The 15,004-nt window shown below is 41.3% G+C and overlaps 1 protein-coding gene and 1 long non-coding RNA gene across 2 annotated transcripts in view; one reads left to right on the top strand and one right to left on the bottom strand.

Annotated features, from left to right (window-relative positions):
• LOC124154719 (adenosine deaminase 2-like) overlaps positions 1–13,721 on the top strand; it is a 48,567-nt gene extending 34,846 nt beyond the window's left edge. Inside the window, exons 3-8 of the mRNA XM_046528604.1 lie at positions 1,142–1,311; positions 3,120–3,290; positions 5,452–5,602; positions 6,995–7,149; positions 8,663–8,865; positions 13,524–13,721. Coding sequence (XP_046384560.1) covers positions 1,142–1,311; positions 3,120–3,290; positions 5,452–5,602; positions 6,995–7,149; positions 8,663–8,865; positions 13,524–13,653 — 980 coding nt within the window. The 3' untranslated portion in view covers positions 13,654–13,721. The remainder of the gene's footprint in view (positions 1–1,141; positions 1,312–3,119; positions 3,291–5,451; positions 5,603–6,994; positions 7,150–8,662; positions 8,866–13,523) is intronic.
• On the bottom strand, positions 10,136–10,911 carry LOC124154720. The gene is made up of 3 exons (XR_006863996.1): positions 10,769–10,911; positions 10,455–10,643; positions 10,136–10,362 (listed from the first exon to the last, which is right to left on the bottom strand). It is a non-coding gene; the product is annotated as an uncharacterized LOC124154720 (long non-coding RNA).
• Positions 13,722–15,004: the final 1,283 nt, after the last annotated feature.

The following is a 15,004-nucleotide window of genomic DNA, read 5'->3' as shown; positions in this document are numbered from 1 at the left end:
AAAAATTAAAGTGCGATGCGACACGTTTTCATGGCATCCGATAGCAAAAATAATTTTCACGATTTATTTTCTCACCAAATGGAATAAATATGGGGGTTGTCCAAAAAGAAATTCGAAAACTTAAAAAATAAGGACCACCCTAATAGACACCTAATTAATGCTATCGCAAATAGGTAATATCATAGAGTAAGTATGTACGTATATATAAAGTATGTATGTAAGAGAAATGATTGTAATCCAATCGATAGTCATAGGATCCAAACTTCTAGCAATTTACGAAAATTTCGAGTAGAATACTTGATACCTAGCATTCAACATACATTGAGATATCCTATTTGTGATGGTATGGATCAGATTAGGGATATACTGCAGAACCGCTAGATTTAAGAAAGCCATTTTTTCTGCGTGTAGTTAGGGACCATATCGCAAATAGGTAATATCATAGAGTAAGTACATACTTACTCTATGATATTACCTATTTGCGATATGAAAATGGCTTTCTTAAATCTAGCGGTTCTGCAGTATATCCCTAATCTGATCCATACCATCACAAATAGGATATCTCAATATATGTTGAATGCTAGGTATCAAGTATTCTACTCAAAATTTTCGTAAATTGCTAGAAGTTTGGATCCTATGACTATCGATTGGATTATAATCATTTCTCATGCTTTGGGTTTATTAAAATGATTTAAACTACGAGTGTGTTTGGTTATTTATTGAGTATTTTCGATACTATGAGTAGAAATTGTACTTAACGGATATTTGACAGTAATTCGCCCTAAAGACACGAATATACAACCTGTCCTGTTCACATGAAGCTCTTAGGTGTACCTGAAAGGTTATCCCTGACTCCAACATCATGCATTTTTGCCTAATTTTCCATTCCAAGGTAGTGAATGCCAGTTAAGATTTAATGTCTTCATGAAGGTAAATATTCCATTCTCAGTTTAGGTATGCCAAATAAGATATAATATTTACATGAAACTATAGTGAAGAATGTTGTAAATGGCTGTCTGCTGCCATTCAGCTACCCTAATCAAGATCTTCACGATAATTTCGTTTACGTATCTTCATTTTTACATGGAGGGTAAAGTTAACCATAGCATACGAAAATTGATCTTGTATCGCTCTTTTCCAGAAAAATATACCAGCGTAGATGTAGTGTGGGACTATTTCAACAACGTCTTCGGAAGAATAAACGGTTTGTTGACTTACAAACCAGTTTTTGTGGAATACTACAAGAGGATACTGGAAGAATTGAGGGATGATAACATCATCTATCTTGAACTGAGAGGGACACTACCCAAGGTAAACAAAGAGTACATTATTTCTGTTATATTTGGTATCGACTCGAATGGATAATGAAGGAGCCAATGCTTTTATTGTCAATTGTGTTTGATGATCAGATAAGTAAACTTTCTAATTTCTCTAGATTTATTTCAGACCATGCGTTTCACCGCGCTATGGCATGGTCGTCTGCGCTGCCCCACTACATTGGAGGGGTACACATGGTCGAGGGTGATTTATAGATTGAGGTAGGGTGGGTTGGAAAAAGACGGTTTACGTTTAAACGAGTATTTTCGCGGAATTGGTGGCACAACAACTCATGTGAGGAGCACGGGTGAGTGGTTGGGAAGAGGGCGTTTACAAATCAGCGAATACACTGAACACATGCGTAACAGAAAAATTGTAGCTTATTTAAAAGAAAGCACGAGTCCGTTGAATCCCGTGATGCAGCGCAAATGCCACAGCTGGATGAATAGCGTGCTCGAATTTGAACCACCGACCAATTGTTTTATTTGTATTTTTTAGCAGACTTTCATGCCTACAGTTATTATTTTACGTAAGCATGTCGTGTACTGTTTAATATTTATACACCTTTGGAACTTTTCTAAAATTTTGTTTGTGTCGTTACAAAATTTAAATCGAGTTAATAATTGTGCCTACCCCCCCCCCCTCCCTTAGAATAACTCCTCCTCCTTCCCTCCCACTCCCCACCCCTCCCTCCTCCCACTCCTCACATGAGTTGTTGTACCTACTCTCGATTTTGCACCCCTAGCAGTTACAGTCTCTATCCAACCCATCTCCCCCTCGACCATGTGTAATCCCGCATTGCGTATGATCCAAACACAGTGCGGTGAAACACGTACACCTAATCGGAGTCAGAAATAATCTGTGGAAATAGCAAAGTCTACTTCTTCGATCATAAATACACAATGCCTCCACACGTAGATAACAACTGAACTAATGAATTTTATCCTCATTGAGATTTAAAAATTCATTAAATCAATTATCTTTCCGATATTCATTAATGTTTCACGACATTATTTATCACGACGATATCGAGTTTTTGTTGACTAATCTACACATTATGCGAGCATAATTTTTTTCCGAATTTTCGCTACCCAATGGAGTACCTATCCGAGTCAAAAGGTACTGATTTGTAAACATACTTTGGTGCAGAAGTGATCGTAATGGCTACATGTTGGTGTCACGTGATTTTGGCATTAGTCTCATTAAAAAATCAATTTTTTCCGAAAAAAGTCTCGGAACAAGAAAATAGTCCCAAAATTTTTCAATAAAATACGTTCTATATCACAAATCGGGCGAAGAATTTCTTTTAAAACTCCGAAAGTCACCCTTTCACAAAAATGCAAAATACTTTTTTTCCACGCCCTATTCATGATACACATAACGAAAAAAGAAAATAACTTGCCTTGGATCAAATGTATTATTATCATAATTTGATGTACATTTAGCTATAAAATTTCTACGAGCATATAAATCATAATATATTAATGGTCCTTTTTCATGCTTAAAAATATTTAATTACAACAGTGCAATGGATTTTTTGTTAAAAAATAATTACTAATAATAATAACAAATATGTAGGCATTTATATTGATTCATAATTTAAGAGAGATCTTAGATTTCACCGCTCGCGGTAAAGTAAACTATGCACCTACTATGAGAAACAAGAACAAAGAATAAGGAACATTATAAAATCGTCATTGGAAATGAATGTCATACATTGGATAAAATAATCCCCTAATAAATCAGATAGTTTAATAAAGTGTCTTCAAGTTTTTCAATCCTTCGGTTCGGCTCCGTTCCAGCTCTACGATCTGAACGGAAACACGTGGGAAGGGTCTGAAGTCTTGAAGATTTACAAGACGGCAACAGAGGAGTTCATGAGCGGCAACCAGGAACATTTTTTCGGCGCCAAGTTCATATACGGACCAATCAGACAGGTCGATAATGGCACTGTGGACCAGGAGATACAAACGGTAGGTGAAGGCAACCGTATTTTCATCACCTGTGCTGAAATGGTCTTCCATCCCTGTGTTAACCAGTTCACCTAAGATTGGTCTGGTCGACTCAGTCCGGTTGGTAAACTAGGCGATCCGACCAATGGGGTTATTCTCTATCTCCGAATTTAAGATCAAATTCGGACTGCGAAACAGATTTAACCAAATACTTGCATTTTTGGAAAATTGGATGAGCGAAAAGGACGGCACGGCGCGCGATTAACGGTTCAGTTTCCAGGGCTCACATTCTTAGAAATAGATCATTTGGAAGTATCAATGAGTGCATCCGCACTCTGCTCAGTGATCGGGGACGCCATGATTACTCGGAGAGAGCGTACCGAATACGGCTGTGCGTAATATGAGTCTCACTTGTTTTCCTCTTTCCGCTCCGTTTCAATCGGAAGGCTCCATGGCGACTGCTCAGTACAGAATATCACAAAACTGAGTCCTTAAGTCGGCCTCATAACGTGTTGTCGTTTTACGTCGTTAACAAGCGCGCGAACCGGCTAGAGCAGGGGTCTCCAATTTACTAGGCCATGAGGGCCACATTCCAAGTTCCGAATCGCCCCGCGGGCCGGATAGCAAATTTGCCGATGACTGAAGTATTCGATACCAACGTGCCAACCCCAACGTCTACTCAGCGGCGCCGACTCCATGGGGCCTTAGGGGGCTCGGCCCCCCTCAAAATTCGTTATGGGTGTAATGAAAAAATGTGCCAGGCCCTTCGATTTTCCTCGGAGTGTCCGCATATCGAGATTCGAGTTATCAGGGTTCTAATGTTAATCATATGACTCTTCTAAAATGCTTAAAAACTTAAAACTCATTACTTATAAAATTTACCCGTGCAAGATCCCCGGTTTGGCCCCCCTCAATATTTTTTGTAAGTCGGCACCCCTGCGTCTACTGAAGAATCCGGTGGCGTATTTCTTATTTACGAACAGTTGAAGGCGACTTTGACGTGCAGTACAGCGCTGCAATGCTCCTAGCGGCGTATCACAGAAGTAAACGAGCGAGAATCGCGCGCTACTTGAAACGTGTCCGCGGGCCGGATGAAAGCCCTCTGCGGACCGGATCCGGCCCGCGGGCCGTATTTTGAGACCCCTGACCTGGAGCATGATATTTCGGACCGACACGACGCGTGAGTTGCGTGCACATCGATGTGATCCAGCGAAATTGCGCATTGCGATCCTCGTATCTGTCACCCAATGGAAGAATGCGAATAAATAATTAAAATAAATACATTATGACAGATTAATTTCACTTGAAGGAATGACGCGCCGTAAATAAGAAAAATGAATGACTATCCGCGATACATATACTGAGGAGACCAAAGCACTCACCCTGGAGCACTAAGACACTCTATGTTTACGTACTGTTCCATTTCATAATGCCTGAAAATAATCAACGATGATCTTAACTTTTAGCATTGTGCGAACGAAACATATAGCTGATTTAATGAAATGTTTGGTTTGCTTATGCGTGCGAATCGACAACAAAATTACAGTTGAGGTAACCGCCAACTACCCCAGCTCCACACGATTCGATTCGTGAAGATCGATATATGAAATCCGATACGTGAATATCGATATGTTAAATCCATGCTGTTGAGGGAAACGGATGCCTCATTCACAGCAATCGTTGGAACTATCGTGCATTCACACGACGCTAGTTAACACCTGTGCTGTCCTCTAGTGCTGGCATCTAAAGTGAACGAGAAATTGTTCGTTAGCAAATCTGTTGAGGTATGCAGAGTCGCGATATTACTGTGCTCAACGTGTATGTTCCGAATATTTTTTCTTCCGCTCATATTCTTCCTTCCTTGGACAAATCCATGAAAAAATAGAGTGAAGAGAGCTTCACGAACTTTTCGTCTTTATCTTGTCGCTTCCGTTTCCGGTCTCCCAGCGCCTAGCCATCGTTAAGTGGCAACGATCGGAACTAGGGTAACTACTGTCAGGATATGCATTCACACTGCTAGTTCGGCCAACTATCGTTAGGACGATCGCTCGGACAATCGTAATGTGAACGAGGCAGCACCGAGTCAGCTCTCCATCTCTTTTAGATCGGTTTGAGTGCAGTAAGATGCAGATTTTTGGTTGGCAAACGTAATCAATGATACGGTGTTTGTTTTCCACGACAGGTACTGGACCTGCATGCCAAGTACCCGGAGTTTTTGGCGGGCTTCGACCTCGTTGGCCAGGAGGACAAGGGCCGGCCGCTCACGGACTTCGTGGACCGCATTCTAGGCCTCCCTCCCACGCTGCAATTCTTCTTCCACGCTGGTGAGACCAGTGAGTATGCGGAGTCCCAGCGGAAACTCATGTCGTCTGAATGCGCAGAATAGGGGAGGGGATGAAATAAGTGGGAGGGCCAAGCGGAGGGGAGAGTGGGCACATGGAAATCAGTGTGGCCAACTTATTAATGGAATTTATTTCGAGCCGTATTGGGTGGGAAATTCGGCTCTCATTGGAGCATGGAACAGTGGAGAAGACCATTCCACGTCGCCTATTATGTCTATTACTGGACACCGCCCCCTCCTATACAAAATATACCAAAATATAGCAGGAGGCATTCAAATTCGCTGAAATCATATGACAAAATTCACTGCTGGCCACGACCATTAGAAAGGGGAGCCGAGTGGTGTCACCCACACAGCTGCGAAAACGGGTTTTGCGGAATAGTTGTCAACGGCTTTCGGGAGCAGCTGCGTGTTGCGCTTTGTCGAGGGAGATTTCGCGTCCATTGCAGCAGAGTCCTCTGGATGGCAGTTCTCTACACTACTACCTTACCATTGTAGTGTATTATTGTCAATCCAGAGGACTCTGCATTGCAGGTCGCATCTTCAGGCGATGAATGAATAATCGGAAAAAAGGTTGTCAATTAGAACTCAGCCCTGTCCTTGAAATTCTGGGGTCATTTCTCAATTTCAATAGCCTCCCGAATTAGTCGTCCATGATAAAATTTTTATTGGGCTAGCACCTACGTTTCGTCGTTTAAATTTGATGCCCGTCTTCCGAGTAAGCATGCTCAGCTACGGCCGACTTCTCCGTGTCACGATGTAATATCGCCCGTTTACGTTCTTTAATACGGGTTTCGGGGAATAGACCACCCTCCTGGCAATCGTCTACTGCTTAACGCCGTCGGCTTTCTCAAAGACAGAAATTAATGCGTAAACGGTTGACGATGTGTATTTGTATATATGTACATTTCAAATAATTAACTTCGTCCTGTTTACCTACGCCTGCTGGCTAATTCATTCTGAAAAGCATAAAACTGCTAACCATATAAATTTTTTACAGCAGGGGATACAGAAAAATCACAATGGGGGCGCAAACGACATCTTGAGCTACCTGTACTTTTATCGAAGTAAAAATAGTAATCAAGTCACTTGCAAAGTGAGAAATTGTTATCTAAACTGGTTATAGACATATACAAGGCAATGCCATCTTATGACATTAAAAAGTTGCAATTGCGTTTCTGCAATGTTCGGCAATGCGGGCGGCCCTGCAAGGGGGTGCGAGCCTCCCACCCCCCTCCCGACCCCCACTCGACTGTTTACAATGTATTGACATACATTTAGAATGAATTAAGGGTAAACAGTTCACCTGTGCCGGATGGGTTGTTCATTCGAAGAAGCCTTCGCACCAAATAGCGATTAATACTGATTCGCAATTTCCCTGCAGAATGGCAAGGGCTGACAGACCAGAACCTCGTGGACGCAGTTCTTTTGAATACTTCGCGAATCGGCCATGGCTACGCCTTGCTGAAGCACCCGCTCGTCATGAAGACGGTGAAGGAACGGGGCATCGCCATTGAAGTCAACCCCATCTCCAACCAGGTACACCTAGAACCTACAAACACGAATTTCCCGAGTTGGCATTGCCCGCAGCACTCCTGAGAACTCGGAGAAATATTGATAGAGGTCATTTTACCGCATTATGGGTGAAAATTATTTCGATTGCGGTAGGTTCAAGTATGGTGGTTGGAGGAGATGACCGACAGCTTGAGACATTAGCGCCATGAGGGATAGAGTGAGGAAGGAAGGGTGGAGAGAAAGTCAGTGTCGGTCCTCCATGCGAAAGACGCTTTGGGGAGCACGGCTTTAAGTGTCATCCCACGGACGCAGTGCTGTACGGTCTGCTTAAAACTTGGGCGGCCCCTCAGCGGTCGTCGTGCGGTTTCGGGAATGGGCGAGACCAAGGGAACTGCATAGAGGAAGCCGAATTCCATCCCATAGAAGACTCATTTCCGTTGTCATTTCGGTCGCATTTCAATCAGTTTTCAAAATATCCGCGGTGCAGTGATGAGAACCAATGCGATCCAGTATTTTCTCATATTTTTCTTTAGACTGTTTTTAATTGCGAGGAAGATCATTGAAAAGTAATGAATTTGATAGATCTGATCATCATGTGCATAAATTTCGATTAATACCCCTAATTATGCCTTATTTTCCCGTGAAACTCGGATCAATTTGTCCGTCAGTGACACGAGTGGCGACTTTTAAAAACCTTTTGTAATATTCGTGGGCGAGGCTATAACTAAGAGGTGGCGAGACGCGGAAGTGAAAAGGTTGAAATTCCCATTTTTTTCTCGGGACTTGACTCCATGCTATGTATACGTCTATAATACTTGAGTCAGCCTGAAGGGCTTTGTCTCCCCTACGAAGTTCCCCCTCCACACCTACTTTCCCCTCCACTCGCTGCGCAGTCGGGGGGCCACCAAGTTTTGAGTGGACTGTACTTGAAGTGCCCTCCGCAAAGCACTCAAGTGGGGATCGAGTGGACTCTGAAAAATCCACGCCACCGCTGAGATTCGAAGATGATAAGCTCAGGTTTTAACGTCTGTTTTGATAAAATCCAATTAGTGTTTCAAATCTCGTTCACAAACAGACAAAAAATCACGTTTGTGGTTTCTCCAACTGTGATATTAATGAGCTCTAAATTTGAATTATATTCCATTGCATATTACATGGTTAGTAAGGAAAAAGTCAAGCAGTTAGGATACTATAAAATTATGAATACCATGTCATGCCTAAACCAACCTTGGGGAAATCAAGGAAGTTTCAATTCTTCCAAAACTACATTCACGCAGTGGAAATTTGTAATAAAAATTGAAAGGCATGCCTTTTCTCTTAGACCCTATAGGCGTCTATACATCGGCCCATCACATGGAAAAATGTTTGTTTATAGTATTCTCAGTTAGTTTTACTTTTATACTAGAGATACTGTGTATCAGACTTGATGAAATGGCCTTTCCCTCTGCAGCTGTTCCATATAAACTAAACAAGTACCCGTCTGAAGTTAACTCATTATCAAAAATGTTAATTATGTTCAATGACAATCCTCCTTCAGGTTCTCTGTCTAGTTGATGACCTTCGCAATCATCCGGCGGCGGCGCTGATGGCCGATGACTACCCCGTGGTCATCTCCTGCGATGACCCTTGCTTCTGGAACGCCACGGCGCTCAGCTACGATTTCTACGAGGCGTTCATGGGAATGGCGAGCGCGGACGCCGACCTGCGACTCCTCAAGATGCTCGCAGTGAACTCCATAACGTGAGTATAGCATGCGCGCGGAAATCTCTGTTGATGTACTCACTTCCTGGCGAAAATATAGCGTAATGGGAGCGTCAACGAAGAGTCGAACGGAGCGTGAACGAAGCGTTCTTCAAGCGCCAACGGAGAGCAGAGGAAGAGTCAGGAAGCGTAAAGTGGAACATCGAAGAGAAAGCGAAGCATACGCGGGGAGCGTTAGCGGAGCGTAGATGGAGCATTAGCGGAACGTCAATGGAACGTTAGTTTGACTCCCGCGCGGGAGTAGAAGGAAAGTAAATCGAGTGTAAATGGGAAGTGAGTGGGGAGTGCTAGGGGAGTAGAGGGAACAATTGAAGAGTGAATGAAGCCCAGGGGGCGTAATCGGAGGTTTTGTCATGCACTCAAATATGAAGCAGTCTTTATCAAAAACAAATCGAAACACAATGAAACAAATATTCAAGTTTAATTGTGTCTAAAATGAATAAAAGCAAAACAAAAACATAATTTATTAAAGAGAAGGCATACTATCCAAATATAAGGAAGTAAAAAGGCAAATCGTTCATTCATCAGCAATATACACTTTTCTGTCAAACTGAAACGTTGAATTATTTTGTTTTTAACATGAAATATTGGTCGCATTAATATAAAGAAGATTACTAGCACGCCACTTAATGATCTACCTTTTATCTCTTACTACTCTATCTTCCCTTACAGGTAGGGTACTAAGGAAATAGATACATTTAAGGCAAATATGAGTTTAATTCTATTCTATTTTAATGAAATATTTTAAAAATACTCTGGCCTCATAGCGAATGAAAATTACTGTAAAATAGAACTGAATTTCCAGTGAAAGCAAGGTTTTTGCAGTTCAAATCTTCCATAAACTCAAGACAATGATTATATTAACAAATTAGTCCAATAAAGGAAATGGTGGTGCCCCACTACAACACAAATATAACTGTACAACTGTATTGGGGTAAATAAGGAAAAGGAATCGATGAAATGTCTACTCCAAATACATAATGCAAATAAAACGGCCATTACCTGTATTGAGCAATAATTAACCTATCAATATACTAATATCACATCTGCAGATGGCAAGATTCAATGGAAAAATACTGACCTGATTACATGAGTTTTTCTCTTAATATTGAAGTAAAATATGAATAATTGGGTGCAAATCTGGGCCGTAAGTTTTTTACGTTTGACTTAAATTAAATGCATATGCCAATACAACAGGCGCGTTAAATTCTTTCCAATTCAAAGATGTCCATTAAGCCCATCAAAACAATAAATATATTTATTGCAACGTTACATTATACACACATTATTAAATTACATTGCATGTTTTCTATATACACCAGGCTATATTTACAACATTTAAATTCACATGGAAACAAACTTTACATACGGTTCCATCCAACCTGCATTTTCAGGAATTTCTGTTATATTTCAAATACATCTATTCCCTCTTCAATAAATACATGGAGCTCCTTGCCTTTATTAGGATCTCCACTGCTAATTTAGAAAAGAACAAGCTATTTAGAAGATTGAAATAAGATACTGGGCTGGAGTCCCATTATGCGACAGAAAAAGAAGTAACAATTTACCTCTTCTTAGACCCATTGCCAAATCCTAGGTCCTACTGTATAATGGCTGAAGTCATTGCTATACCTCTTGAACCGCTGAGGTCAAGTGAACGATCGGACAAATAACTGGGCAAATCTTCACCTTCTGCTCCAGACCTACATCATTCTCTGCATGTTTGGCCATCTTAATCAGTCTCTCTCTGTACATAGCTGGAAATTTGAATTTCATCATGTGTATTACATTAGCAGTTTCATATGATAGGAGAATATTGAGAACCAAGTGACCACAATATCATACGTTGAAGTTGAGGTTAATTTCACGGATATTTAAATACCTTTGGCAATTGTCAAGAAGGTCAAGGAGAATGGATCAATCCTTTTTTCCTTGGGTATATCCTTATCTTCCTCCCCAAAGACAGCATCTAAGAGGGAAATAGCCCAATTTCTGTCCTCTTCTTCAGTTTGCATGCTATTGTATGCAGATTCAATGCAGTATACCATTGCCAAGGTGTACCTACCTCCAATCATGAGCTTATTGAATACGGCGAATCTCGGCGAAGGAAAGATTAGATCGAAAGCTATACTGAACAAGGAAAGATATGAATGCAACTATGTACTGTTAAGAATACATTCTTCTAATATATACCTAAGGGTTCTTAGGGGAGTTGCAATAACTTAATTAAAATAAAAGAGTTAAATAACTCACTGAATTCAACGCAATATTCTCTCTTTTGTCGTTCCGGACCGTATCAATGTTTATTTATCTAAGCAAAACTTCATAGCAACAATGCAAGAGACAGAGGGAGCGTCAACGGAGCTCAGACGTACCCTCCGTGCACTCCCGCCAGGGAAGCGTGTTTGGGGTTCAGGAATCTCGGAGAGTGAACCGGGAGTCAATGAAGCCACACGGAACGTATGGAACTCTTCGTTGACGCTACCTCTACGCTCAGGCAAGCGTTCGATTTTTACCAGGGCTGGTAACGAAATTACAGAAAAAGATTGTTGGCGCATAAATTTTCATTTTCAAGGATTCGTTTTCTCCTTGAAAATGGCACGATCAGTCGTTATGAAATGAAATGAAATAACGTGGCCCATACAAACATTTTTCAGTCATTGTCTTACCCATTTCACGGTTCCACACAATATCCACCTACTCTTTATTTAATTTATTAATTCTCTATCTTACTTTTTAAATGTGGTTTGACAGCGGCAGAATAGCAGTTAGTTGATAAATAAAATAAGAGCAAAATGCAATGAAAGATATGAAACACGATGAAAATAATAAACATTCAAGTGGAATGGATAAGGGGTTTGTGGTTGCTAGTTTCATGGGGCCAAGATCCAGCCAGGTAGATATATTGGAACCAAGCATTTTTGTTTCATCGCCACCCTTCCTCCGAACCCTTCCTCGGGCTCTCAGAGATAATCCGGGTCCTCGGGAGAAGCAGCATGTCACAGCATGAGCTTACCCCTACAAATGGATAAGGACATTCACTTCGTACGTTTTAAAGGATTTTTTTCCATTAGAAGCAAAGAACAAGTTAAATGCTTTTACACTTTCCCGGCAAACAGAATATTTAAACTTTTCTAGGGTTTCCGCGCGGGTAAGATTTTCGAAGAGCGCCGACGTTTCGGTTTTAAGGTGGGATGACACCAGAGTTTTATGGCGATCAAATCAATTTTGGGATCGTTTAACTAAAGAGACTATAGAGATAAGACTGGAAAATAATATGGCAACAGAGATACCGGATATTCGATCAGAAGTTCTTGGAATCGAATTCTAAAAAGAATTATGATTGAAGAATTATGAGCTAAGTCCACGGTCCTCCGCGACAACAATCGGGACTCGACCAATCCGGCCCCTCCTAATGCTGAGATTCAACGGTCACTTCAAATATTCATTCAGTAGCCTTGAGAATGGGTTTTACATTACTTGTCACTTCGCCTTCGTTTTTAATCCCATCCCATGCCCAGAACCCCATAGCAGCGATGGTTCTATACCATGTACTCTGTGCCATGGCTCTAAAAAGTAAAGCCGCAAACGTCAAACAACATAGAAGTAATACTTATTTTCAGATGGATGATGTGGGCTCACTGATCACATACTGCGGTGCACTACAAGTTTAATAAAAGTGTCTACGGACGGATCAACACTTTCAAGCAGATAATTTAGTGTGGTAGGCTGGGGCCAATCAAGTGAGCACTTAATAAGGGATAATCTCGAGGTAGCCGCATGGAGCACTGAGGTACCTAAACGAACGTATTATTCCTTGTGATATCAGCACAGTGGCACCCAACCCCAGCCATTTGTGATTCCTTTCAAATCAGTGGCACTTCTGAGAACGAATTATATGTAATAAATTTTGAAACCCTCTTAATTATAAGTAGCAATGTTTATGGGGCTTAAAATCCATTAAAAAGGAAGCAACATGACACCAAGTGAGGGAAATGTTGTGACAAACTGACCGTATCTATCTACAGCTTATCGTCAAGAACTCTCCTTGCTAGAAAATCTAGCATTTATACACAAGTGTTTGAAAATGGATGGTATACAGCATTCAATTGCTACGTAAAGTGGTCTGTTTTTTATTATAAATATGGATATTTACGTCAGACTTTGATACTGAATATCCCAAAAACCCCCTTGAATATCCACGCGAATATTTTCAATGTAAATTTCAATCAAAACTCCAATGAAATATTTTCGGCAAAGTTTTTCTTATCTTTTCAATAATTTCAATTGAAATATTCTACCGTTTAAGACATGTTTACATGGAGTATTTGAGAATCACTCTAGCCGTCTCCAATCACATCATGAACTTCTATCATCTAAAAATCCTATTCTCTCCCTTCCCATCCCTCGTTCACCCAACATTCTACCCTCAAACACTGTTCTCAACATCCCCTCCTCGCTAAGTACTACTGCCTCCACCCATACATTCTGTCTCCTCCGTACCTCTGCTAGAAGCTTTATTTCCTCACCCACCATGTCCAGCACATCCTATCCGTCCACATCGCCTACTCCATTCGAAAGCCCTCAAAATTTTGAAAGGGATGGCGATGTTAATTCATCACTTTTTATTTTTACAGGTGCAGTTCTCTAGCCGCAGAAGAAAAAAGCAAGGCATTCGACCTATGGAATAAAAAATGGAACCAATTCATCGATGAGACGATTGAGAGGCAGCACCCGAACGCCGGGATATCAGTCAGCCACGTGTGAACGAGTGCGTTTGCAAAGTGTCTAAAATTTCAAGACTAATAAATGTTTTTTTATTACCATTAAGAACAGATAACATTACTAATTTACATTAAACTATTCCTTTATTCTTTATCGAGGCACCAATTAAATTATGAAAAAGTTGAACATATGGTAACATGCTGGTTTTTGTCAACATGTGGAAGTGAACCATAGTATCGCTCATGATGAGCTGAAAAATCATAGAATATTATTTTAAATATGCGTTTATCAATTTACTCACGCTTTCATCAAGTATGCATTAAAATCTCACATTAGAATGGTACTTTGGTGGCGTGGAGAGGGAACGATGGCCGTAAACACGTGGAAGAACTTCATCTCGATCGGGATTCGAACCTCAGATCTTCCACTTACCGGACTAATGCTCAGACCACCACGCTACCGAGATTATAGTTAAATCACCAGTGTCATTGGCGGAGTGCCAGTGTCTCCCGGATTTAGTCAATGTGTTCACCAAGAGATGGCTCTGGGGATCGTTCCCGTACCCAGGGAAGAATTGAGCTCAAAAGAGAAAATGAAAGATAGACACAATCACACATACACATATGCGGATCTATGGGGGCACGTGGTCCCCCCCCCCTCCGCCCCCAGACCCTTCAAAATTATGCAAGATTTTTTATAAGGTCCCAATATCATTGCGTTCGTTTTGTATTACGAGGTATCCTTGTGCCCCCCAGAACAAAATCCTGGATATGGCCTTGCTTGTGCCTACCTGAAATCCTGGATCCGCCCCCGCACATACAACTTCATAGATGTACAAAAAAATGCTTTAGAGAATGCTGCGTGAAATATGAACGATTATAAAAGATTTGTGAGTGAAATATTGTTTTGATGCCCTTCACGAACTTTTCCTTGCAACTTCAAAGAATGGCAGTAATTGACCGCTATTCCGATTTTAGATGTACAATCGTTTTCGATAGTACCTACATATGTGGACACGCACGATTCCCATTTAATTGATGGGACCGGGTCGGTGCAACTTGGACGGATGGCATTCAATGCATGCTGCTTCCTTTAACTTGACGTCGCCAAGGAAGGACGCGGGTGCTGCGGGGCCATCAAAATGAAGAGAAAGAGAGGACCCCAGGAGAATAATAAGCCCGAGCGGATGGAACGCTGCGAGGAAACTCACGTTCACGCGCATGTTGGATTGCTTTCTTCTTTCTGGCTCCGAGGCGACTGTTTATCCTCGCAGATTCAGACTCAGATTTGCACTCACTCTCCCTGTCGTAGAAAGGCGCAGCTGAATAGGTTCATTCTATATCAGAACATATAAATTAATGAAGAGAGATAGGCTGTAGAACAGACAGATTCA

The sequence above is a fragment of the Ischnura elegans genome, chromosome 2 (genome assembly GCF_921293095.1).
Source record: "Ischnura elegans chromosome 2, ioIscEleg1.1, whole genome shotgun sequence".
NCBI classification, from domain to species: domain Eukaryota; kingdom Metazoa; phylum Arthropoda; class Insecta; order Odonata; family Coenagrionidae; genus Ischnura; species Ischnura elegans.
The sequence above is the reverse complement of the archived record's forward strand: the minus strand, read 5'-3'. Positions and strand labels throughout refer to the sequence as shown.